General features: G+C 38.6%; 1 protein-coding gene across 1 annotated transcript; it reads right to left on the bottom strand.

Moving 5' to 3' along the window:
- Window positions 1–818: 818 nt before the first annotated feature.
- KLHL7 (kelch like family member 7) lies at window positions 819–23742 on the bottom strand. Its single transcript, XM_063123724.1, has 11 exons — window positions 23464–23742; window positions 20814–20916; window positions 18802–18895; window positions 18260–18384; window positions 17395–17570; window positions 15987–16161; window positions 13474–13616; window positions 9535–9775; window positions 7765–7966; window positions 7264–7361; window positions 819–3021 (listed from the first exon to the last, which is right to left on the bottom strand). The coding sequence occupies exons 1-11, from the start codon at window positions 23581–23583 to the stop codon at window positions 2738–2740; spliced, it is 1761 nt and encodes a 586-aa protein (XP_062979794.1). The 5' UTR covers window positions 23584–23742; the 3' UTR covers window positions 819–2737.
- Window positions 23743–23765: the final 23 nt, after the last annotated feature.

Below are 23765 nucleotides of genomic sequence, written 5' to 3'. Positions count from 1 at the left end.
TTAATAGTTGTAAAGAAAAGGAAATTTCACCAGGTGCAGCTGCTGAAATTTCCTCTTCTACACACCTATTAAAGATGCACCTAACCTGTTCTCTTTTATCTCTGGCCACCCTAAGTTGTAGGGGGCAAATGTGTTAGTGAGCGGGTTATTATTTGTTAACATACACTTCAAGTGACCCATCCCTATCCTGGACTAGAATTTCTTATTGCAACTGTGTTGGAAGCATAGCTAAAACAGGAATCTTTGGGCAGGTGGAGGGTATGTATGTGAATACTAACATAGTGATAATGCATTTGTCCCTTATGTGCTTTCACCTAAGGCCCACTGTCCTCATTATTGGAAGACTAACGGCATAAGAGTATGTAAGTTTTACTATAGGAAAAATGCAATTACTGGAACCAGGGCCAGCCAGTCCACATTTTGCTACCTGCAGCAGAGCTACATCCTGCAAGAGTCATAAAGGAGAGGTGCTGAGATATGATTTTCATACACATTGCTTTGTTGCCACCCCTACAAATATTGCAGCAACTTCCTACACAACAACTAATTGTGTATTCATGAAGCTCTGCTTTGCTCCCTTTGGCACTACTTAACATGGACTAGAAGTAACCTTTCTTGTAGGGAATGCAGATGGGAAAAAGACTGGAATTTTGTACCACTCCACAGCCCAATCAAATGTGACAGACCTTTAGCTAGCGGGGATAATGCTACTGGTCTTGCTTAAAAGATGGTTTGGATTATAGTCAGAGATAATATATGTGAACATCCTTGAATATCAAGTAGTATTAGGGAGTATTAATTCACACTTCACAACCACATCTAGAAAAACAAATATTTAATTAACAAAGTTTACTGATCCACAAGCCTCACTGAGGTGTTTGTTTCACTTCCAAAAATTCTGCTGATACTTAACAAAAGTATTCAGAAGATGAAGTTTATCAATACATATCTCTCAATACACAAAATAGTCCAAGAAAACTTGTTGCACCTACTGTCCATATATTAAGAACTGACAGTGAAACAGACTTGTCACACACTGCCTAAATACATAACATGGAGAAGTCTAGAACTATAGAAAATGTCAGACTACTTTCATAGAGGATTGTCCATATTTGGATTACTTGAAGATTAGTAAGCAATACAGGGAAACCCCATTTGCTAATGGAGCTTAATTTTAATTTTTCTTAAAAGGAAGTTTACTTTTCAAACTCCTTATAGTATCTGCATTTTTATACATAAGTGAGATTTAAGTTTCTTCTTGTTGATGTTGAAGCTATTCTATTCTTGGCAAATCTGTTAGCTTAATAATAAAAAAAAACCCTTCCTAAACAGAGTTATAAAAAAGTGCTTCAGAATTCCTTTAAAAACCAAAAAAAGTTCTTAAAATGCAAGCATACACACCAATGTTTAATATAGCTTTAAAAACACTTAATCCAATGATTTCATGGCAAAAAGGCAAGTACACAAAAGTGTACCTTAAAGCAAACATAGGATGTTTCAACCTAAGAGATGAGCCTCAGCAGGTTGTCAAACAGATGGGGAATCTGGAAAGAAACATTGGGTCAAGCAACCAGAATATCTTTTATGCACAAATTGTAAATCATTCACTTTCTTACATGCAAGCTTATGAGTCAGTCCTTTACAGTACACACATTATAGGTTTTGCAACTTCAGATGCAGTATTACAACAGGCACTGTAAAAATGGGTATGAATTTTAATCCACTCCCAGGACAAACAAGGAATTAGAAGGAAGGAATATTCTAGACATCATTTTCTGGGTTTCAACTTGGCCACACTAGAGCTTATCAAAGAAATGACACCAGAGCAAGGCTATGCAGATAAAGGTGGGCTAGATTCCCATTCATTTATAAGACGAAATAAAATGGGCTGCAAATGGGACAAAACTTTCCCAAAGAATGGGCAAGTTTCGCTTCCACCCCAACAGTATCCCTGACTACACAGTTACTTTCTCACAAAAATGAACAGGTGTCTTTTAGTGTGCATCTAGAGGTGAGAGACCATTTTATTCTTAAACTCCAGGTGTAATGGGTGCTCTCATTTGTACAGTGAATGTTTTAGGAAGTAGATGCAATCATGAAAAAGCATCAGATCTGATGCACGTAGTTGAAAGGACACTGTGAGAACATACCACAAGATATATGGTTTTGCACAGATGGAATTAAGAATGTCAGGAAAGAAGAGTATCTGCCTACTGCTAGGCATCATTCTAGTGGTATAATAAAGCACTAAACCAAGTGAGAAGGGTGCTCATGTACAGATATACCTTCAGTAATCTGAGCCAGCTCAGTTCAAGCAGAAGGTGCATAAGTAGTTAGTTTTTTTCCACTCACCTTTGCTACCTGAAGTATTTCAGTATGTTAACTGAAAAGTGCAGACTACTAAAAAAAAAACCTCTTCATGAATTATTTCATATTATACTTTAAGCAGTTTTGTTTTTGTTTGCAAAATGCACAAATGCATCTTAAGGAGTCTATTTTCATGTCTCTTCAATTTAGGTTCACCGATTCTTGAAAATACGTCCAATTCTTAGGAAGAACATTGAAAAATAAAATCTGAACAACCTAATCCATGTAATATACATAATGGAAATTAAAATGCAGGATTGCATTCCAATTTTTTCATAGTATTGAGTCTGACAAGATGAAACTAAAACGCAAAAGTAGAAGCATCGGCAACATATTTTTTCAAGAGCACCATAGGATTTTTCTGAGGTCTTCATGTTTCTAGGGTCTCCTCATTTGCTCCACAAGTATCAACCACACATATTAAACAGCTGGTTACTGGGAAAGCACGTACTTTGGAGTTGGCTATCCACTTATCTGTTTCAGTATTATATTCAAGGATGTGTCCCAAGCGACCAACACCCTGAAAACCTGCTAACACATAAACTGTGGAACCCACCGCAGCACATTTTACTGTTACACCTTTCCATGGCATAGGAGAGACCATCTTCCACTCATTCACTTTGATGTCATAATATTCCACATTGTCTAAGCCACCTTTAAAAAGAGGAAAACACAGAAATAAGCAACAAGCACAGATTCTCCAACTTTAACATAATAATTCACCCTAGGTTAAAAAGACCATTCAAGCCTTTCTAAGTGAAACTAAGTGATAAAACATTCTCTACTGAGATAAATGAAAATTAAAAGCTGCAAGGGTGATTTGAAAAAAAATTAGCAATGATAGAATACTAAAGGAACACTAGCTAAAAATATACTGGGAATTAATGATTGAGGGGGGGAAGGGAAAAGCAAACTCCAAGGTTTAAAAGCTAGATGCAAAAATGATGACGGGCTAGGGATTTTTCTAAATTATGTATACGATTGCACAATAAGTTATATATTCAGTAGTTACCTCCAATGAGTTCAATGGGGTTTACTCCTATACAAGTGGAGTATAGGAAGTCTGCAATTCTTTACTCACTTACCTGGGAGTAAAGTCCATTGAACTCACTGGAACTTACCTTTGAGTGGTTATGTATCGGATTGTGCAGTTAAATTCTCAATTCCTATCAGTTTAAGGAGATATCATGCCAAATTTTTATACATCTGGTATTTAATCCCCTTAAAATTAAGGTAAATGGCAGTTCTATGTTGGAGATATCCTTTATCCAGAGCAATTACTTTCATATGTGGCAGCAATCCTTCTTGTAAGGAAATGTTAAGATTATTAGAAATATTACTACCTACATCTTACCATTAATACCACAATGCTATGCCTATTTACTCATAAGTAAATCCCACTGTATTTAAAGGGCCTTATTCTCAGGCAAGTGTGCACAGGACTGCAGCCTGAATAACCTCTATTAGGATATATTGAGGATGTAATGGCATCTGAAAAATAAGAACTAGTGGATAATAAGTATTACAGCTCGAATTGAGGGGCAAAGAAGTTGAAAAATGCACAAGGTCTTCAGATAAATGAATGTTGGAACAGAGAATAGAACACACTATATGGCAAAGAGTATGCACTGGTTTAGAAGAGGCATGGAAGGAATTACTAGTATAATAAGATATACATTAAACTTGAATTTGTCAGTTAATTTTTGTAGTGAATGTGTTCAACATAATACAGCTGTGGATACTTATAATGCTTATACTGTGGCAGCTGCAGTGCTTACTGGTGTGATTCCGAGTCCTTAAATGGTTTGGGACCAAATTACCTGTATTAGCCTGCCTGGACTTTAAGACTAGCAAAAGAGGCCCTTCTCAGCTGCCCACCTGTGGGAGCAGTTAGGTGAGTGAATATATGAGGCCCTTTTCTGCAGCAGCCCCACATTTATGGAATAAAAGGCCAATGGGGGTCTGCCAGGACCCATCATTGTATGCCTTTAAGAAGGTCCTGAAAACATACTATATTACTTTGGCCTTCCCCGGATATATTTTCTGTTGTTCTTATTGCTGTTTATATCACTGAATCATTTTAAATACCTCATCAGTTCTCGTTATGCTTTTTACTGCTGTGTGCTGTCTTGGGAGGGGTCCTGCACTGAAAAGTTGCTGAGAAATATTTTAAATAATAAATATTACTATAAGAAACAAAACAAAACAAAACAAAAAGCTGGAGAACAGATTTTCATTTTAAACAAAAGATGAAATCTAGTGTGCAATGTAATTTGTGTCCTTTTTGACAAGTCTCAAAGGGACTTTAGTGCACAGCTGATCTAGAAATCTAAGGAAAACTTGAAAAGGCTCCCCACTGTGGCGTTTCTTTTCTGGGTGGTGGTGGATATTCCTTTACATTTCTTCAAACCCTCTTAAATTGATTCAAGTAATGCAGCTTTTGGTCCTACAGGCTGTTTTCTCAGTTTGCCATAGATTTGTGTTAACCATGGTTAATGCTTGTCAGATTTAACATCTAACCATGATTAAGGAAAGAGAGATATTGCCCAGGAATGGGAGAAAGCAAGTGACTCTGCAGTATACTCCCAATCTCTTAATTCTAGCTATTATCTACTTGTTACATCTATACTAATCCTCTGAGATCTATGGCATATCTTTCTGTAGTAGTAGTAGTAGTAGTAGTAGTAATAATAATAATAATAATAATGCCAGATGGAATGTTAACCAAAACAAAGTTGGCTAGCATTTATTCTGATTAATTTATTATTTAAATATCTCGTCTTTGCAGGGAGGGGTCCAGGAAATCTATAACTGTTGCAATAGTGAAATAGTTCTTATTAGGCCCATTTCAAAAGCTAACATTTTGGAAGATATTGCATTCCAATGTACATTTTGTACAGACTCTAAAAGTTAGTACTAGATTTCAAAAGATTTCTGTAGCCAATGTTTAGTTCAAGGTCACTAAAAATGGCTTATTGTCAGGACCTGCTTTTGGAACACCTTAACCTTCTCATGCCCAAAACACCTCCCCCCTGCCCAATGCTGCTATTGTACAAGGTAGTAGTTTTAAACCTTTGTTCTGGGGGTGCCTGGTGTTCCTTCGAAATGAATTAGAGGCTCCATTGTGAACAAATCAGTAATATCAGCTAAGCTTTCCTAAAAGACAACCACCACTACTGTTCTTTCCTTCTAATCCACATCTGCAAGAGTGTGTGATATTTGGTTGACATAGGTCAACACGGAGGCAAATGGCACTTTCTGTGCATCCCAGAACATACCCTAGGATCCTCTGAGACTCGCAGGGTTTCTGTGGTGGACCTGGAAATGCTTCCTTGGGGCTCAGAACCCTTCAGTAGAAGGAGCTACACTGAAGAAGGAGCTCACCTTGTTCTAATTTGCGATATGCTTTGAAATTTAGTATTGGTCATCTTTTTTGGAAGTGGAGTCCTGCAACAAAATGTTGTAGTCTGGAGTGTGTCAGTTCAGGGTCCCAGCTACTCAATTTCCTCCCCCTCCCTAGTGTTGATTGATTTATCACATTTGATTGATTGATTAAATTTATATACCGCCCCATAGCCAAAGCTCTCTGGGTGGTTTACAAAAGTTAAAAACAGTAAACATTAAAAAGTATACAAAATTTAAAACCATCAAAAACATAGACAGTATAAAAACGGTATCCATTTTGGGTTTTTTCCTCTGCACTGGGTTTTTAGTGGGGGCTTATGCCCAATCCCAGCTACATAACAAGTTTGGATTTCTCCACTGATTGCTATGGGCAGATCACTGTTCTATCTCTGGTGCATTTTAAAATAGCTTCTCGGTGTTAAACAGCAACAGATCTATCAAGAAAATGAGCTGGTTCTTTCTATTTTCTTGTATATTTGTGTCTCTTCCTCCCTTTCTAGACACTCCATTCTATTCCCTCTTCCACCTGATTGTCTTTTTTACCATCTGAGTTTCTTTTCCCCTACATTTTTCTGGGGTTATCTGCAAACATTAGGGCTACCATGAGTCTGCAAATGCCTCTCTTGTGCATGGGTGACGTAGTTTTAGGCCCAGGTCCAGTTCCACAAGCACAGGAAGACTTGAACTGATATTAGAAGAAAATATGATAGTGTGTTATAATTGGAATTGTTATTTTATGGTGCTTTTTTGCTGTGTAAGCCTCTGTGAGAGAACTTTCTCCTGAAAGGTGGCATAAATAAATTAATAAAATAAATAAGGCTCATGTTCTGAGATTATGAAATGATGTTAAATCCAATTATATTTCACTCCAGTGCTTCTAGTCACACATTTAGAAAGGGGAAGAGCCATGACTCAGTGGTAGAGCACATATTTTGCATGCAGAAGGTCCCAAATTTAATCCCAAGTATCTCCATGTAGAGTGGAAAAATTCTTGCCTGAAACCCTGGAAAGCCCCTGGCCCAGTCAGTGTTGATGATACTGGGTTAGATGGACCAATGCTCTGACTCAGTATAAGGCATCTTCCTATCTTCCTAATGTGTTAATAGGTTTAAGTTAAGATTTTAAGGAATTCCACATGAACCATAATTGGTTAAATACAAAATTAAAAGTAAAATGTTTCTTCATATTTGTTCTATCAGTTGTGTTTGCTATAAATTTAGTCAAGCAACACACAATATTTCTTCCCTCTTCCATTGCCACAGAACTCTTAAACCTGCAAGGATCCCTCCCCATATCTACTTATCTCTCCATCCACAGTTCATTTTGTCACTAAGCTAGTAGTACAACCATTTGCACTAACCAGTCTGCTTGAAATATTACCAAATTCTTACAAAGCTTGCACATTTTGAGATGCTGCACTTGGCATTCACTGTGTCTTATATTTGGTATAGCAGTTCTTAGGATCAGGCAATAGAAATTATTAATACATACCTAAGCCATTTTGTCCCCCCACAGCAAATATTTTGTCTTTCACAAACACAAGCCCATGATTCTTTCGGGCTTCAAGCATTGGACACAACTCTGTCCACCTGAAAATATTAAAAAAAATGTAATTCTCAGTTTCATAACAGATACTAAAGTCACAGAGAAGGAAAATGATAGTTAGCATCAGTTATGGTTTAGTTCCAACTATCACAAAAGCATGTCAGATGAGCTGCTACTTCACTTAAAATGGAGCACAATTCTAAGCTAATTGTGGCTTTTATAAGAAACAAATGCTTCTAAGCACAAGAAATGGTGGGCCCTAGATAGTCACTATAATTTTTTCTAGTGCTGAGCAAGGACGAAACAGTTTCAAGTTTCAACGACTTCCTTTCTGCACGGTTTAGAAATCAAACTTCTCGTAATTAAACTGCAGAAAGAAAAGAATCGAAATAAAACAAAGAACTCCGATAAAAGCTACTGACAGGAAATATTAAAGTTAGTACATACGTTTCTGTTGCTGGATCATAAACTTCACAGGAGTTCAAGACTCTTCCAGAAACATTGTTTCCTAAACTTCCACCACATACATAAATCAGACCATTTGCCTCTACCATCCCATGACTGCACCGCTGAGTCAGCATGCTGGGCTTTGTGTGCCAACTTTCCGTTCTTGTATCATAACATTCAAACAAATATAAAGCAGAGTTTCCTTTAAATAAAGAGACAAGCAAATTGATTTCAATAACATTTTAAAATCAGATGCTTTACTTGCAACCATGCAATAAGGTCCCTGATGCAATGTGGACTTCCAGTGCACCAGTTGAATACTCTGAAGCTGTATAGTTTCAGAGTTATTCCTTCATCATGCATGATGAAGGAATAACTGAGTGACCTTTCCACCACATTGAAAATGTTGTGGGTTTTTTTAAAAAACACAAACCAGTCCTTTCTGTGCCATCTGTAGGTGTTTTTTAATCCAACTGTTCAGAGAACAAAGATATCACAATATATAGCTACTGAAGTATCAGCTTACTCCATATAGCACTGCTCATTTGCTAAGATCATCCATAGTGGTTCTGCTCCAATTGCGACTACCATCAGAGATTAGGTAGGTAAATGTCAGTTATTTCACACTGAAATCAAAGGGATGTAAGTACAACTTAGTTGGATCAAACCATATCTTGAACCTTTCATTAGACTTTTATATCTAAAATTTGTGGGCACTGACACTACCCAAAATTTCTGTTGTGCATGAATGCCAAAACTACTTTACTAAGAAAAAATCTCACAGACTACAGTGGGGTTAACTTCCAAGTGTGTATAGGATTGTGGCCTTGATGCTGAAAGCCTTTTTTAAAAAAAGTATCTGAGCTAGACTGGGGTTATGCTTACATAATGGCCGCTGTGCTGATCCATTCCATGACTGAGCTGGAAAAACAAGTGCCAAGGTCATTCAGCTTTGTTCTTAATAGCTGGCTTAGGACTATGGCCTCAGGATTACCATGCATCTATTTAACAGGATAACTGCTTCCACAAGTTTGGCATGACACTTTGTGCATAGTGAAACTTAGGTGCTCTAACGTTATCATGGTTATCATGATAACCGTTGTCATTATCATGATAACCATTATCATGGTTCAATTATCATATTCTGAGTGCATAGACTTCAAAAACCCACGCATTTTTATTAGAATCCAGACCTACCTTGGAAATTGGCTTTAACAGCAATTCTACTGAGAAGGACAGTTAAATCAGTAGTGGTCGGTGTTTCTTGCAAGTATGCCACATGTCAACTCCAGAGTTGAAGACAGTGCTACTCTAGTATGTGCTACAGTACATATGCAGTCTTCTATACCCCAAGGTGGATTTGTCTCAGGAACAGACAGCAGTGTAGCACTAGAGAGGCATGCCAGAATATGGGTCCAATCCTCCAATGTAGTTAGGCCTGTGAGACCTACTGCTCTTGAATGTGTGAATTAGACTCCTGATTTCTGTGCAAATGTGGTACTTGCGCCACAAGTTAGCTACTCAGGAGTTAGATATATGTCAGTGAGATATGTATATTCATTGCCAGATAGAATTCATAGGCCATATGAAATGGACATGATAAGTACCCTTTCTGAAATTATATTGATATCAGTTTTAACCATGAGTTTTGAATATTCATACCGATAAAAGTTAGAAGCATTTTTATTCAATACGTGCCATTTTTTTAAAGGAACATTCAATGACAATATTAGGATGCCAAATGCAATTTCTATCATAAAAGTGTCTTACCTACTTCTGAACCACCAGATGTATAAATTTTACCCTCTGCTGCACAGGCAGCAAGGCTATCACGAGGTGTTGGGGGCCCCAATTTGGAATACCAGCTATCTTTCACAACATTGTAGCAATCCATTCGCTTTATAGGGAAAAGCTGGGAACCACCCAAAATATAAACTACATTGTCCCAGAAGACACAAGCTGCATCCCTCCGCTTTTCAAAAGGACATCGGATGTCTGTCCAGCTGTAATCCTGTATGTGAAAAAAATAAGGAATTGATACAGTTTACATAGAGAACAAAAAAGTCTTGAAAAAATTCCTTTGTTATGCTGTTAGCAGTGATTAATTTTATTAATGAGTTTTAAGTCCTTCAATTCACGGCATAAACATCAATTTAGTAGGGAGAATGAGGACAAAACGAATGTACTGAGAGTCTGTTTGAAAGCCTCCTGGCCCTTATTATATGCACTAGTCATGATGCCTTCTTCCAGAAGTTGGATTGATTTTAAAATGGAATAGATAAAAATAGTCAAGAAAGAATGCATCATAGAACAGAAAAGTGGGGTGGGTGGGGAGGGGGAGGGAATAAAGAAGGAAAGCTACAGACCTTAAGAATTATAATTAGGTAAAATAGAACTTGCAAAAACTTGTTGTCATGACAACCAACCAAGAATTCTTTTCCTATGCTATAAATTATAATGTACCTTTGATAGTTACCTCTAATAAATTACAAATAGTGCTGCCAAAAATACCTGTAGCCATATTAGCAGACACTTTAAAACACATACACATACATCTCTGAACTCCAGCAGTCAAAAGAACTGCCCGAGCAAAGTCCACATGAAATTAATGAAAACTGAGTACAATCCACCAAGCAAAAGAGCATCACATTCTAGAACCAGGTAATTGAAAAAAAGCAACCAAAAGTAATAGCAAACTATCCAAACCACACTAAATGTCCTGAACCGCCTAGGGAGATCAGCAGGTATATTTTAATGACAACAACAACACAGAATTGGCCATGTCTCTGTACATAATAAATTATTACTGTCAAGATCTTGAATTGCAGTGAATAGGAGATAATTTAAAAAAACAACATCCATAAGCATTACACATATATAACAACTGTTTCTGTTGTCTCCCCTGCTTCCTCCACCTAGCTCTCTACTCCTGTTCTTTCCCTCTCTCTGATCTGTCCATTTGCTTCTTTCCCTTCCCACATCTCCTGTTTGCCATCTTTCATTCAACCCTCAAATAGCCCTAAAACAAGCCATGGGTTATTTGGGGGGTGTCTAACCCTCAAACAACCCCTGCGGCCTGGGTTCGTACAACAGGACAAGCCATGGCAAGCTGGGTGCCCTGCAAAAATGTGCACAACATGTGAACTAGTTCATTGGCTCAGTTCAGATAACACATTTCTCAATGGTGGTTTTAGAACTCCACGGTGGAGTTTTTACACTACCGTTAAGAAATGTGTTGTCTGGAGGGAAACTCCACCCTACAGTGGAGGGTTTTTTGTTTTTGTTTTTAAGACAACACTCCATGCTGAATGTCCACACTGTGCAGGGGAGAGTTCCTGCACAACCAGTGTGCTGTGTGTTGGGTTCTGTGGAGTTTCCCGTTGAGTTGACTTTTCCCACTGGCTACGGAGTTCCCTGGCAAGAGCAGTGAAAGGAGGGAGTGCTGCTCTAGGAGAGCCGCTGGGACTGGGTTTTTTGCAGCAATGGCTGATGGGATACCATCAGGACGACTTGGGGAGGAGAGAGGGCAGAGGAACTGTCAATCCTCGTGTTGACTTTTACTCAACTCCACGGGAGCCCACCCTCACACTGGAGTTAGAACATGTTGTGTGGAGAATACCCCCTACAAACTCAACCGTTGAGTGGAGATTTCCCACTGCGTAGAGAAACATGTTGTCTGAACTGAGCCATTGTCTATCCTGTTCAACTGGGCTATTAACAGTATTTAGGATCCTTTTATTTTAATTCTTTGATCTGGTCTTTGCTGTTTTAGTATTATGCTACTTTTATTATACTTTTGCCCAGTATTTCATTTAATTTTACAATTGTTCCTGATGTTTTTATTATTTAAAATATATTTCATTTTATGCCTTCTTGAGGGCCTTTTAAAGATGCCAAAAGGCAGGGTATAGATCTTCCTATTTAACAAATTATAGAAAGTTTATTAAAAGCAGGGAGATTAGGAAGCAAAAACAGAGGTGCAGAAGATTTTCATGAACGTAAACACATCTCTGTATAGCACAAAAATATTAAGCGTCGTATCAACTTTAGACCAAATATGCAGAAGAATGAACATGAAATGTATCATATGTTAAAGCTGCCCCATAAGTTGCTGGATTTTCCTCCTATATGACCTTTCAAATTTTAACAACACAAATATAACATTATGTCCACTTTTTGAGATCCCATGGGCCTAAATGTGGGTGGGAGGTGGGTGGGAAGGAGGGAAGACAACAACTCAACCAATTGTAGAGCCCTAATTTTGAAAAAAGGACTAAGACAACATACACATCCTGCAAGTCCAATCACTTCCTCCTCTAAATTCTTTGTCAGTGAAGACTCTGTATTGGATCCAGACTTAGAGTAGACACACTGGAATTTGAGTTAGTTATATGGAGCAGATACATTGAAATAAATGAGATTTCAGTTGTAACTAAGTCTGGATCAAATCCTATCTCTTTGCCATTTGGAAGGAGGATGGGGTTTGGGCTTGGATCTTTTCAATCAACTGCATCCTTGTTGCTGAAATGATTATTGGAAAGGAAAGGAATTATTGGAAAGGAATCAATTGAGGTTGGAGGACATGCTCCCTTAGCCTAATTTCCCCTTCCTTTTTCCTCATGTCCCAATTTGTTCTTTTACAGGTAATTGCTTAAGGTGTCTTTAATATATAATGTACCAAAGCTGTCCAGTATACTTCAAGAACATCTGCCTGAATAGTAACATACTGAAGTATCACAAGTAGTGCTAGACCTGTTGCATAAAATAGCTCTTTGTCAGTCCTAAAGCACCTTATCAGGTGGGACAGGAGGGCATACATAAAAGCCACTAGCTTGAGAAACAACCTGAATCCAGTAGGCTTTTTATAGCCTTTTTAAAAAAGCAACAGAATAGTGGCCAAAACGATCCAAAAACAATTTTCTGTACTTCATATGCATGTTAATTTTAGTATACACTGAGGAAGACCATATTGGGTCGAAACGCGTTTGCTTTGGTTTTATTGTTTGTTTTTAATTGATGGTTTTATGTAATACTATATAGTTCAGATGTTCTTGAAGTATACTGGACAACTTTGGTACATAATATATTAAAGACACCTTAAGCAATTACCTGTATATGACCATTGATAGTGGAACTATCAGCAGCCTTTCCACCCCTTTTCCCCAGTTCACCAATTTGTTCTTTTAACACTGATCACCTACTTTGGATTTTAATTTGTAAATGAATAGATATCTATTCTTAGCAATAATGAAAACCCATATGTAAGAAGTGTTAAAGTTGCTATAGAAACCTCAAAATAGCACTGAACTCCAGAAAGCTCCCTGTACAATCCTGATATCTCACTTTACATGCTTACAACTTGCCCCCCATTTAACAAATAATCTTTATTTGTTTTGTGAAAGATCACAAGAGTAATAACTATGAATATGTGTACAAAAGAGGTTTTATAACAACTAGCCTGCCTCTTAAATACATGCTCCAACTATTTTACTTATTTAAATTTATAGCCTGTATTGTCCCAAGGGTGGAAGGTAAGTACAGTAATTTCTGTAAAACAAAAAGGATCAAGGAGTAAAATAATCATGACACCCATAATCATGAATGGTGCCACAGACCAGAGCAGGACAAGTAAATGAATTTAAATAATAGAAGATGATGATTTTTGTAGACTATATACCATCTACTCAAGTTTTGAAAGGCTAGAATTACCTTTGGGTTAAAATATCGACATGACTGTGGCTGTGATCCTCCAAATAAGGCAATGCGGTAGTCATGCTTTTTTCTTCGTGGGCGAGTGCCATCCACTAATTCTTCTCTATCCTCTGGGGAAAGCAGATGGTACCTCATTCCACCTAAACAACAACAGCAAAAAAAAACACCCATTGATTCCATGTAGTTCAAAGTGGAATATCTGTTTGCATTGTAAGGATACATGATAACTCAAGCAGGAAAAAAAATAAAGCCTTTTTACCTATTTTTAAAAATAAATAAATCCTATGTTTCTGTTTGTCATTCATATATATTAATTACACATAGAGTAATACAGACTGGTTGTCATGGAGTAAGCCTCTCAGATGATCATGATACCAAATGCATGTCATGAAGCATGTTGGGAAAAGATGTCAACATCCAACATGTTTTTAAAAGAACAATACTTTCAGAGTACTGCAGAGGATGGAACCTAAGTTCTCAGTAGGAGTTGATTTCAATACCAGTAGCTTTAATTTTATTATTTATTTATTACGTTTTTATATTGCCCATCAGCCAAAGCTCTCTGGGCAGTGCACAATTAAAAACCACAAAATACAAGTATAAATTTAAAACATTAAAAATTTAAAAGGCAATATAAACCAACTACATTAAAGACCAGGGAAAGCCTGTGTAAAAGGTATGTCTTCAGGAGACGTTTAAAAGATATGTCTTCCGCCTCCCAAACCGCACAAGGGAAGGTCCTCTAGAGGGTGGGTGCCACCACAGAGAAGGCCTGCCACTGAGGTTCTTCCTGGTGGCATTCTGTTTGTCTCGGAATGGCCAGTAGAGCCTCCTCTGAGGATTATAGTTGTCACCTGGGTGTATACAAGGGAAGGCGGTCTGCTAGGTATCCTGGTCACAAGTTGTTTAGGGCTTTGTAGGATAACAACATAACCTTGTATTTCCAAGTGTTGTTCAACAAATCCAAATTATTCATGAAATGTACTTAGTATTTCATCACTTTAATTTGTAACTATCTGTTGAGATGAGGAAATATATAGCAGCAGCCCACCCCCTTCCAACATGGCATCTTCAAGAAGTTTTGGATATTTTATCCTGGTTGCGCTTTTTATACTGTATTTCGTAATTGTGTTTTTAACCTGTTGGATGTTTTTTGTGGTTTTAATTTTTGTGAACCGCCCAGAGAGCTTCGGCTATTGGGCGGTATAAAAATGTAATAAATAAATAAATAAATAAAATCCTTGACTATTGCCTACTTTGTCTGGAGCTGATGAGTATTATAGGCCAAAACATCTCAAGGACAACTGGTTGGGAAAAACTGATGTAGAACATCTTCCATGCATTTCCCCCCTTTACTAAACAGGCTGAAAGCCTAAAGTTTTATCCAGTTTTTTTAAAAAAAATGTAGCCTAGATCTGCATTGAAGTTACAGATGGTGGTGCGTAGGTTTACTGTTTTTAAACAGCTAAGACAAATGTCATTACTGAGGATATTTTGGCATAGATATTAACAAGGTATTCTAAACCTAACACATAAAAGCTACTTTAAAAGGTATCCTAATCCTCCCAATTGTACTTAATTCCTTTAAAAATGATTACATAAAGACGATAGTCTCTAAGTAAAGAATTCCTAATATCTTACATAATAGGGCTATTATCCTGTTTGATGAATTGGCAAATTGGAAGGGGTGGCAAATCTGCCCCTCTAGAAAGAGATACGGGAGGACATGGTTGTTTGGGTGGGGAAAGGAAGGCTTGTGAATTGCACTTATCTTTAGTTATGTAGCATGGTAAACATGCACATTTCTATTTTTTCTGCTGCGAATAGAGTAGCAAGTTGGAGGAATCATTTTGCAACAGCTCCATCTTATACTGCAATACCTTTGAAGTCATGGCCAGCCAACACCGCACCCAACACCTCCTCAGGCTAGTGATAAGAAAGTACCCTGTAAAGGAAGTGTAATCTTTTCCTTTGAATAAGAGTACCCAAGGTAAGACACTATTCTGTTTCCTCTCCTCTTGTGAGAGGATCAGGATCGCTTCCTTCCCTTCCCCTGCATGCCATGGGGAGCGTGAGGAAGTAGAAAAAAGATAACAATACTTTTCTTTGTAGAAGGTTGTGATGAAGCAAGGAAGTAGCAGTTATGATTGCAATTTTTGGCTGCAGGAAACAATATTCCAAAAAGAGCTTCTAGTCAGCTGCTGTTCAGTTCAGTTTCCCAGTACAGAAAAAACAGTGTCAATGATAAAATGCTTTGAAGTGGAATAAGTAGTTCCAACAGGAAAGTGATACAGAATGTTGAAAACACATCTAGAAGATAAAACAACTAAATCTTAAGGCACTTCAAAGACAAGCAAATCTATTTTGCATGATGAAGCATCTGATGAAGCAGACAGTGTTCACAAAACCTTTTTACAGAATAAATTTGTTAAGACTTTAAGGTGCTACGTAACATTTGTGCTGCAACAGACTAGCATGGCTGCCCCTCTGGATCTAAAAGGTAAACTTACTGATAACCATTTTGAGGCACTCTGGGTTGTCCTGGATAAGTGGCTCAGCCTGCACTGTTTTACTGAGGAAATTCTTTGAAATTAAAGGAAACCTGACTTTAGCAAGAATGTCAACCATATATGGTTGACGGTTTGGTTCATCATACTTTAGCCATCTGACAGCAGCATCATAAACCTGGAGAGAAGGAAAATAAAACTGAGTACACACATGGAGCAGTCACTATTAGAAATAGGAAAGCAATTATTTTACAGTTAAAATAAAGAAGCCTAATTTAGAATCTTCAAAGCAGCATTTAGAATTACTTGAGAGATCTTCCTTCTCCCACTACTTGTTAATCTAGACAGAAGGGTCAAATCCTTCATTAGGACTTGGCTAACAGGGAATCTGAATTGGCATGTTTCCATATTAAGAGCAACTCATGAACCTTTAAAGCTGTGAAACAATGGCCTGGTTCACACGACATGGTAAACCATGCTGCTTAACCTCAAAGTGGTTAAAGGAATCCTTAGCCATGGTTTAGCGTGTCGTCTGACACACGTTTTGGCTAAGATTTTGGTCCATTAACCACATTGTGGTTAGGCTCACTAACCACGTTCTGCAATGTGGCTTCTAACCATGGCTAAAAGTGTCATCTGACACTTGTATGTGGTTAACGGGCAGAAATAATAGAGCCCGAAGTATAGAGTGACTGAAATTGCTGTCGCTGCTCTATACTTCGGGCTCCGTGCCCATCAGGGTGGTTGGGCTGGGGGGACGGCAAGGGGTTTATTTTTTAAAAAAAATACTCACTTCTGCGGAGGAGTGCTCCTGCGCTGTGTTCTGTCCCAAAAATACATTCAAAGTGGTGGCCGCGACGTGCTCCATCCTCCAGGTACATCGTGCGCTGCGTGCATGTAGAATGAGGGGGTGGGCACTGGATCTCTACTCCTTTTGTTATTTATGTCTCATCTGAGAGCAGTAATGTGTTGAAGTTTTTTGTGAGAGGAATTGTTTGTGGCCAGCTTCTGTACTTACTCCTTCCTGATGCTAGCTTCCTGGTCTTTTTCCTAACTCCTTCCTGATGACAACTTCCCAGATCTTCCCCTAAATCCTTGCTTTCCTTTTCCATTACATTCAGTTAACCTGATCTTCCTCTTAAAGGTAAGTTTCCTTTATTTTTGTTGTTTTTAGTCTCTGTCAGAAATAATTATATAGCCAATGTCACTTTCCTTCTCCCCCATCCCCTACTCCCACATTTTGGCCTTACAGGTTTTATTTTTGGTCTGAGTCTAATTGGGCTGTTTTCCAATCATAGAATCAGGATCCAAACAAAATCTTCTGGTCAGCGCACCCCACTAGCAATGTACCTTTTTAAAAAAAACTTACCTCAACTGTAAGAATAAAACTGTAAAGTAACAGGATCCTCACCTGATCTTCTGCTCGTACAGTCAATGTATCTTGGTTCAGGAGATGTGTCACACGTTTAACATCTAGCTGCAGAAACTCATCTGTTTTGTAAACCTCTGTGAAGTGCTGATGGATGAAGTCATCTGCAGTGGCCTTCAGTTCTGGGCAATCAAGACATTCTGCTAACACACTTATACCTAAGACAAGATGGGGAAAATGTATGCAAGGAATCCTTAAAATCTGTGAAACATGTTATAAAATATTTTATTTTTCTCCCTTCATTATGTACATCAGTCTCCCACAAGCTGGTGTCTTTCAGATGTTTTAGAAAACCCCAGTAGCCACAGCCAGCACAGTCAATGGTGAGGGATGGCGGCACTTCTGGTCCAAATCATCTGGAGAACACCAGTGTAGGGAAGGCGGATGTAAATAGTGGCAAAATTGGGACCAAAATACTGCTTCCTTGTGAAGTACCATAACACGTGGAATCTTTGTAACGAGCTAGCTACTAGAGAAAAGATACCATCAAATTCAAAATCTGCTACCCATTTATTCCTAGTGACTTAGAAGAAATTATTAAATACAAAGTTCTGCTGCAGAAAATAGTTCAACTTTGTCTATCTGAAAGCCAATTACAGCTTATTAAACAGACAAGCCAGATATATCCCTGCATCAGTGCTTTGAAATATGTATAAATATGCAATATGTATGTTTCCAAATCTTAACTTTCCCCCCTAACAGAATTAGTCCTGAAATATGTCATTAAGAAGATTGTCCTAAAAAGTAACAACCAACAGCCAAACGCGTTCATTATAAGCTGTGGTGTGCTCTTGGAAAATGCCAAGAGTTCCTTGAAACAATACATTAGAAGAATGAAACATCTTACCAAGACAATTTGAAGCATCAACTTGCTCCTTTAAAAAGTCCACACACATTTTTTTCACAGGTTCAATTTGATATTGATTTGCTGCATCTAGCAATGACTGGACATTGTTGCTGTTCACAGAAATTCTGGAGAAAAAAATAAGAGAAAGTTACCACAACTGAAGCATTTTGACAAGAACTGGAATAAAAGAAATACACATACTTATATTACATTCTATACACCACATTCCAAACAAGTCTCTATTTTGTTAACGCATCATCAGCTCAGAAAGGTACAAAACTAGGATATGGTATATTTCACAACTATTTACACTACAATTTCCCATTGTCCACCCACTCAATTTGAAGATTTCCTGCATCACTAGCAGACCAACATAATGAGTTTCAGGCAGATAACATCTGGTAGTGGGATGCCAGGTTTTAAACCAGTGAACTAAAATAACATCAACTCACATCAACTTTTCTGGATTGCTACTTTTCTGGGCTTCACATGCAACTATCTGACTGGCAGTGGCAGATATAAAGGGTTATAAAAAAACCTACCTTGCAGTATAAGCAAACTCCACTAGCTGCTCAATAATATCTGGCTCTGCATCTTTTAATTCCACTTCAAATGACTTTGATTCAATCATATTTGCTGCAATAAAATATGTAGCATTGTCATCTAACACCAACAAATACTTTGCTAAGTCTCAAAAAGAATGATTGTCCTAATTTAACATAAAAGAAGAAAAAACAGTTGGAATGGAAAGTGTTCAAGGCAATTTCCAAGACAATCCCAGAAGTCATTTGTAACAGAATCCAGAAGATGATGTCAAGAGATAGGTTTTACTTATTTACATATCTCAAAATTTTAAAAATGCTCGTATAAAAGTTCCTTACAGCCTGATCTTATCTAGCCATGTGTTATCTAGTGGACTGCACATCATCAGCTACCATGGTATCCTCCGCCTCGCAAAAGAAGACAAAGGTCTTCTCTCTGCTGGGGAAAAAATCCCAAAAAATGTCATTACAAAAGATAAACCCAGTGCAGAGTTGTATGAATATTAACCTTAAACATCTTTGCACCTAAAGGCGAGATAAAAAAGAGGGCACAGTCCCTTACTATGGAGCCCATTTTTAATGACATTTGAAGATAAAGATTGGAGGTAGTAAAAAGTCACTCTCTGAAGCAGGTGAATTTCAAGCAAGGCTTGTTCTGCACTAACTTCATCTGAGAAATGCTCTTAGGAAGCAATATAAATGGAAATTCAGTGGTTACTTCTCAGGCACTGGCCTGGTTCTGACAGAACACTAAGGCCCAATCTACACCAAGCAGGATATTGCACTTTGAAAGTGGTACATAGAAGGCAGGAGCCACACTACTGCTTTATAGTGGTATTGAAGTGCACTGACAACTGTTGGGCCTATTGACACATACCATATACTGCTTTCATAGTGCTTTCATAACACTATATCCTGCTTGGTGTGGCTCCTGCCTTTTATATACCGCTTTCATAGTGCAATATCCTGCTTGGTGTAGATTCGGCCCCAGTCATGGTTTATTTGTTTAAAATATGACTTGTCATTGGCTGATTTGTATGCTCACTGTCACTTAAACAAGTCGTGGTGGCTTATTTAAGCTGTGGTCCTGCTCATCATGTTGACTGACAAAAACAACCCTCAAATAAGCCATGGGCTCTTGGTGTCAGTGACATGTTTCGCACAACATGACAGCCCAGTGTGGCTTAATTCACCCATGGGGGCTGTCAAACAATGCCTGAGGGCCCCATTTCTTCAAGGTGCCTGTGGGTGCCCAGTTTGTCATGTTGTGAAAACCCAGGCATCATGGTGTGCTTAAGGGTTAGGCAACCATCAAATAAGCTATGGCTTGTTTTACGGTTGAGGGTTGTCTAACTCTCAAACAAACTCTGCCACTTTGGTTTGCATGATACCACAAGCTCCCATAGGGACCATGCAAAAATGGTGCCTGGCACAATGTGACAGCTGCTGTGGGTAACCTTCGATGGTCTGTCGTGACATGAGAACAAGCCCAACATGTCCAAACCCATCCATCCAAACAAATATGGTTTCTTAACCAGCTACAAACCAGAAATAGAAGCCATTGTTTATCATTGGCTTATGAAGCCTGGCTTGCTTAAACCATGACTTGTAAAGATATCTGAAACCAGAACTATGGCTATCCCTGGCTTGTTTGTGCTGCTCTCCACCCTGAAACAGAGGCACCCAGCAAGAGCACCCTAGAAATATACCGCTCTGAAGTCTGACCAAATGTGCAGGAGAGAAACAAACCAGAAATAGGGAAAACAAGTCACAGTTCATTTGTTCGTTTGCAAGATAATTCATGGCTAAAGCAGCAAACCATGGTTAACATAAATATGGCTGGGCGTTATGTGTGAACATAGTCCTTCACTGACAAGGTGCTAATGAACTACATTTACGCCAACAGCACAGATGAGAAACAAGGAAGAAAAATTAGTAAGTAGACTGATGAACAACATTCAACAGTTTTCATTTATTCAATCAATTCTTCCTAATAAAAGGATAAGACTTACTGGTAAACATTAAGTTAAAGAAGTGACTGGCTGAAGCAAGTACAACACGATGAGCTGGGATCTTCCTTTCTTGAACCATGAGAATGACATCACAGAGCGTTTTCTAAAATAAAAAAGGCAAAGTTATGGTAGACACATAAGAACATTTCATATGCTCAGATAAATTTTCTTTATAATGTGCATCACATTAGTGGAATGCGTTGTAAGCACTACAAACAAGCTGTTCTGGACAAAAATCTATCCAAGCTATGAAGAGAGCATTATATTATAAAATGATATATCATAGACTAAAACATTTCAAGAAGCACCTGATACTGAACAGAAATGGGCTGATTCCCATTCAATCTTTTCGGATAGCATGACAGAATATTGTCTATGAAAACCCTACATCAAATTACTACTGAAATGTTCTGAGATATCTATTTACATTGGATTGGATCCAAACCTACAGTACATCCCTACGCACATCTATTCAGAAGTAAAGGCCACTGAGATAAATGGTACTTACTTACAGGAAAGTGTGTATAAGATTGTAGCTTTAGTCATACTTAAAGTAGACTGACTGAAATCAATGGTACTTTAGTCCTGACTAACTTAAGTCCATTGTTTTCAATGAATTTACTCCAAGTATTAGAAAATCGGGGTCTAACCCACCATTTTAGTGTTTGACAGCAATATGCATAAAGTAAAATCCAAATCTCATGTACTTCCAAATTCCCTATTCACATTAATGGGGCTTATGCAAAAAAGAATGTCTGGGATTGTAGCTTCAATTTTAACGTTTCTCCCCACTTGTGGGCTTCCAACACCACAAAATGGGAAAAAAGAATTTCATGAATGATTTGTGTCATTAAGTGCTAGAGTTCCTAATGAACTAAAGACACCAACATATTTAGCTCAATGATAACTTCGCTGCCTGCTTTTTCCCTGGGCTGTCGTTATATGCAAACTGGCCCATTATCTCAAATGCTTCTTGAAGGTCTATATGGATAGAACTGAAAGATTGTGTGGTTTTTCTTAGCATAATAGAGCAAAATAATACAGTGAACAATATGTTTGTTCTGTAGTTTTAAGTGAGTCCAAGATCATGATCCTTTGTGTTCCTACACTGATGCCTGTTCCAAGGATCCTGGCTTCATTTAAAAACTACTGAACTAAATTGTAAAGGTAATTAAAATAATACATTATTCACTGTATTATTCTGCTATATTGTGCAAATGACAATAAAGGAAACAACACCATTTTTAATTTGCCTTCATTTAGACCTCCTACAAGCATTTGTGAAAAGGATTGCTCTTTTAAGATTTTAAAGTTGCTAGGATATTAGGTTTGCCAATGTGTGTAGTATTTTGATTTCAAAATATAGTCAGAAATCTCAGATACTTGTATCACATCAAAAAAAATATTATTGAGCTAGAAGTTGTTCACATTTTAAGTTAGTTCAATAGGAAGTTACTCTATCAAGTAATGATGACACAAGTAACTACTACATAAGAATTTGAAGACAATGACAATTGGTGGGATACTGTACAGTAGGATCACTGTACAGTTCAATTAGCACTTTTCATTCCCTTTACATAGTCTTCCATTAATCAAATTACACTATTATTTATTTAATTTCTAACCTGACCTATATACAAAGTACTTTAGGTGGCAGACAGAGTTAAAAACAGTTTAAAAAACAAACAATCCCTACAGTAAAAAATATAAATCCTAGAAGCAGTACATAACAATCAGCAAACAGAAATAATTCTAAAAAGGAAAGTTCTGCTGGAATAACAGAGTCTTTAATTCCCACTTTAAAACATTCAAAGAGGTCAGCAGGCACATTTCCATCAGCAGGTCATTCCACAGCTAAGAGGGGGCAAAGGAAAAGGTTCTCTTGCATGTGGCCACCAATCTCACATTAGGCAGTGGCAGCAGATAACCCAAAACATCCCTATGACATTGAGATGGCTATCTATATCTTCGGACTGACTATCCACTGGAAGGGTATATATACTAGAGATAACTGAAAGATTCGTTTTCCTTTAGCACCAGGGCCTTAGAAATGAGGGGTTTTTCTCACTTTTTCAAATACATCTTTGTAAGTGAGATGAGTTAGTAACTACTCCTGATACACAAACACCAGGTACAATGGGGCAGTCTCCAGTAGGCAGCCATGCACTTCCAAATATTTTGGTGTGTCAGGAAACTGTAGCCACAACATCTGAGAAATATCCAAATATAACATAAGAGGTCAAACTACAAATCAGGATGCTGCCAGTGCCACAGTGCAAGTGTCACGGACTCACCAGGTAGCTTCAGGAAAGCCACCCTGAGCACCCCACCCCCCATCGGCAATATGGAGAATAATACTGACCTGCATGACAGGGGTGTCGTACGTGTCACCACAACAAAAGAATGCACGTGAAGCACTCCGAGGAGGCTAATTAGCGGTGAAACTGCTAAGACTTACTCCTCCTCCACTTCAGGCTCCGGGTGTGAGCACTCCTCAAGACCAAAGCCGAGGGTGGGGTGGGGTGGCTGGGGTGTTCCCACCGGACACCAGAGGTCAAAAGGCCTCGCCGGAGCTTCCTCCCTCTCGCCCCAGAGGCCGCCCGCTCCCCGCCCGCTTTCGGCGCCTTCTCCCCCATCTCCCCCGCCTTACTTGCTTCCTCATGGTGTTCATGACACCCATGAAGCTGGCCAGTAATTTGGCTTCTTCACGAGCGGCGAGTTTCTTCTCCGTTTTCTTCTTGTTGCTTTTCTCCGACGCCGAGGCCGCCATGCTCCCTCCTGCCTTCTCGCCACACAGCCAAGAAACGACGGCTTCCCCAGCCAGCGCGGGGTCATACACGACGCGCTACCACGGCGGGGAGAGCCACGGCAGCCACCGCCTCAGGCGCTCCGGCTGAAAGGAACCCCGGCCGCCGCTACGGAGTGGTCGCGAGAGCAGCCCCGGCCGCCGCC

Source organism: Elgaria multicarinata, chromosome 1, assembly GCF_023053635.1.
Source record: "Elgaria multicarinata webbii isolate HBS135686 ecotype San Diego chromosome 1, rElgMul1.1.pri, whole genome shotgun sequence".
NCBI lineage: Eukaryota > Metazoa > Chordata > Lepidosauria > Squamata > Anguidae > Elgaria > Elgaria multicarinata.
Note: the sequence above shows the minus strand (reverse complement) of the source record. Positions and strands in the feature narration are given on the sequence as shown.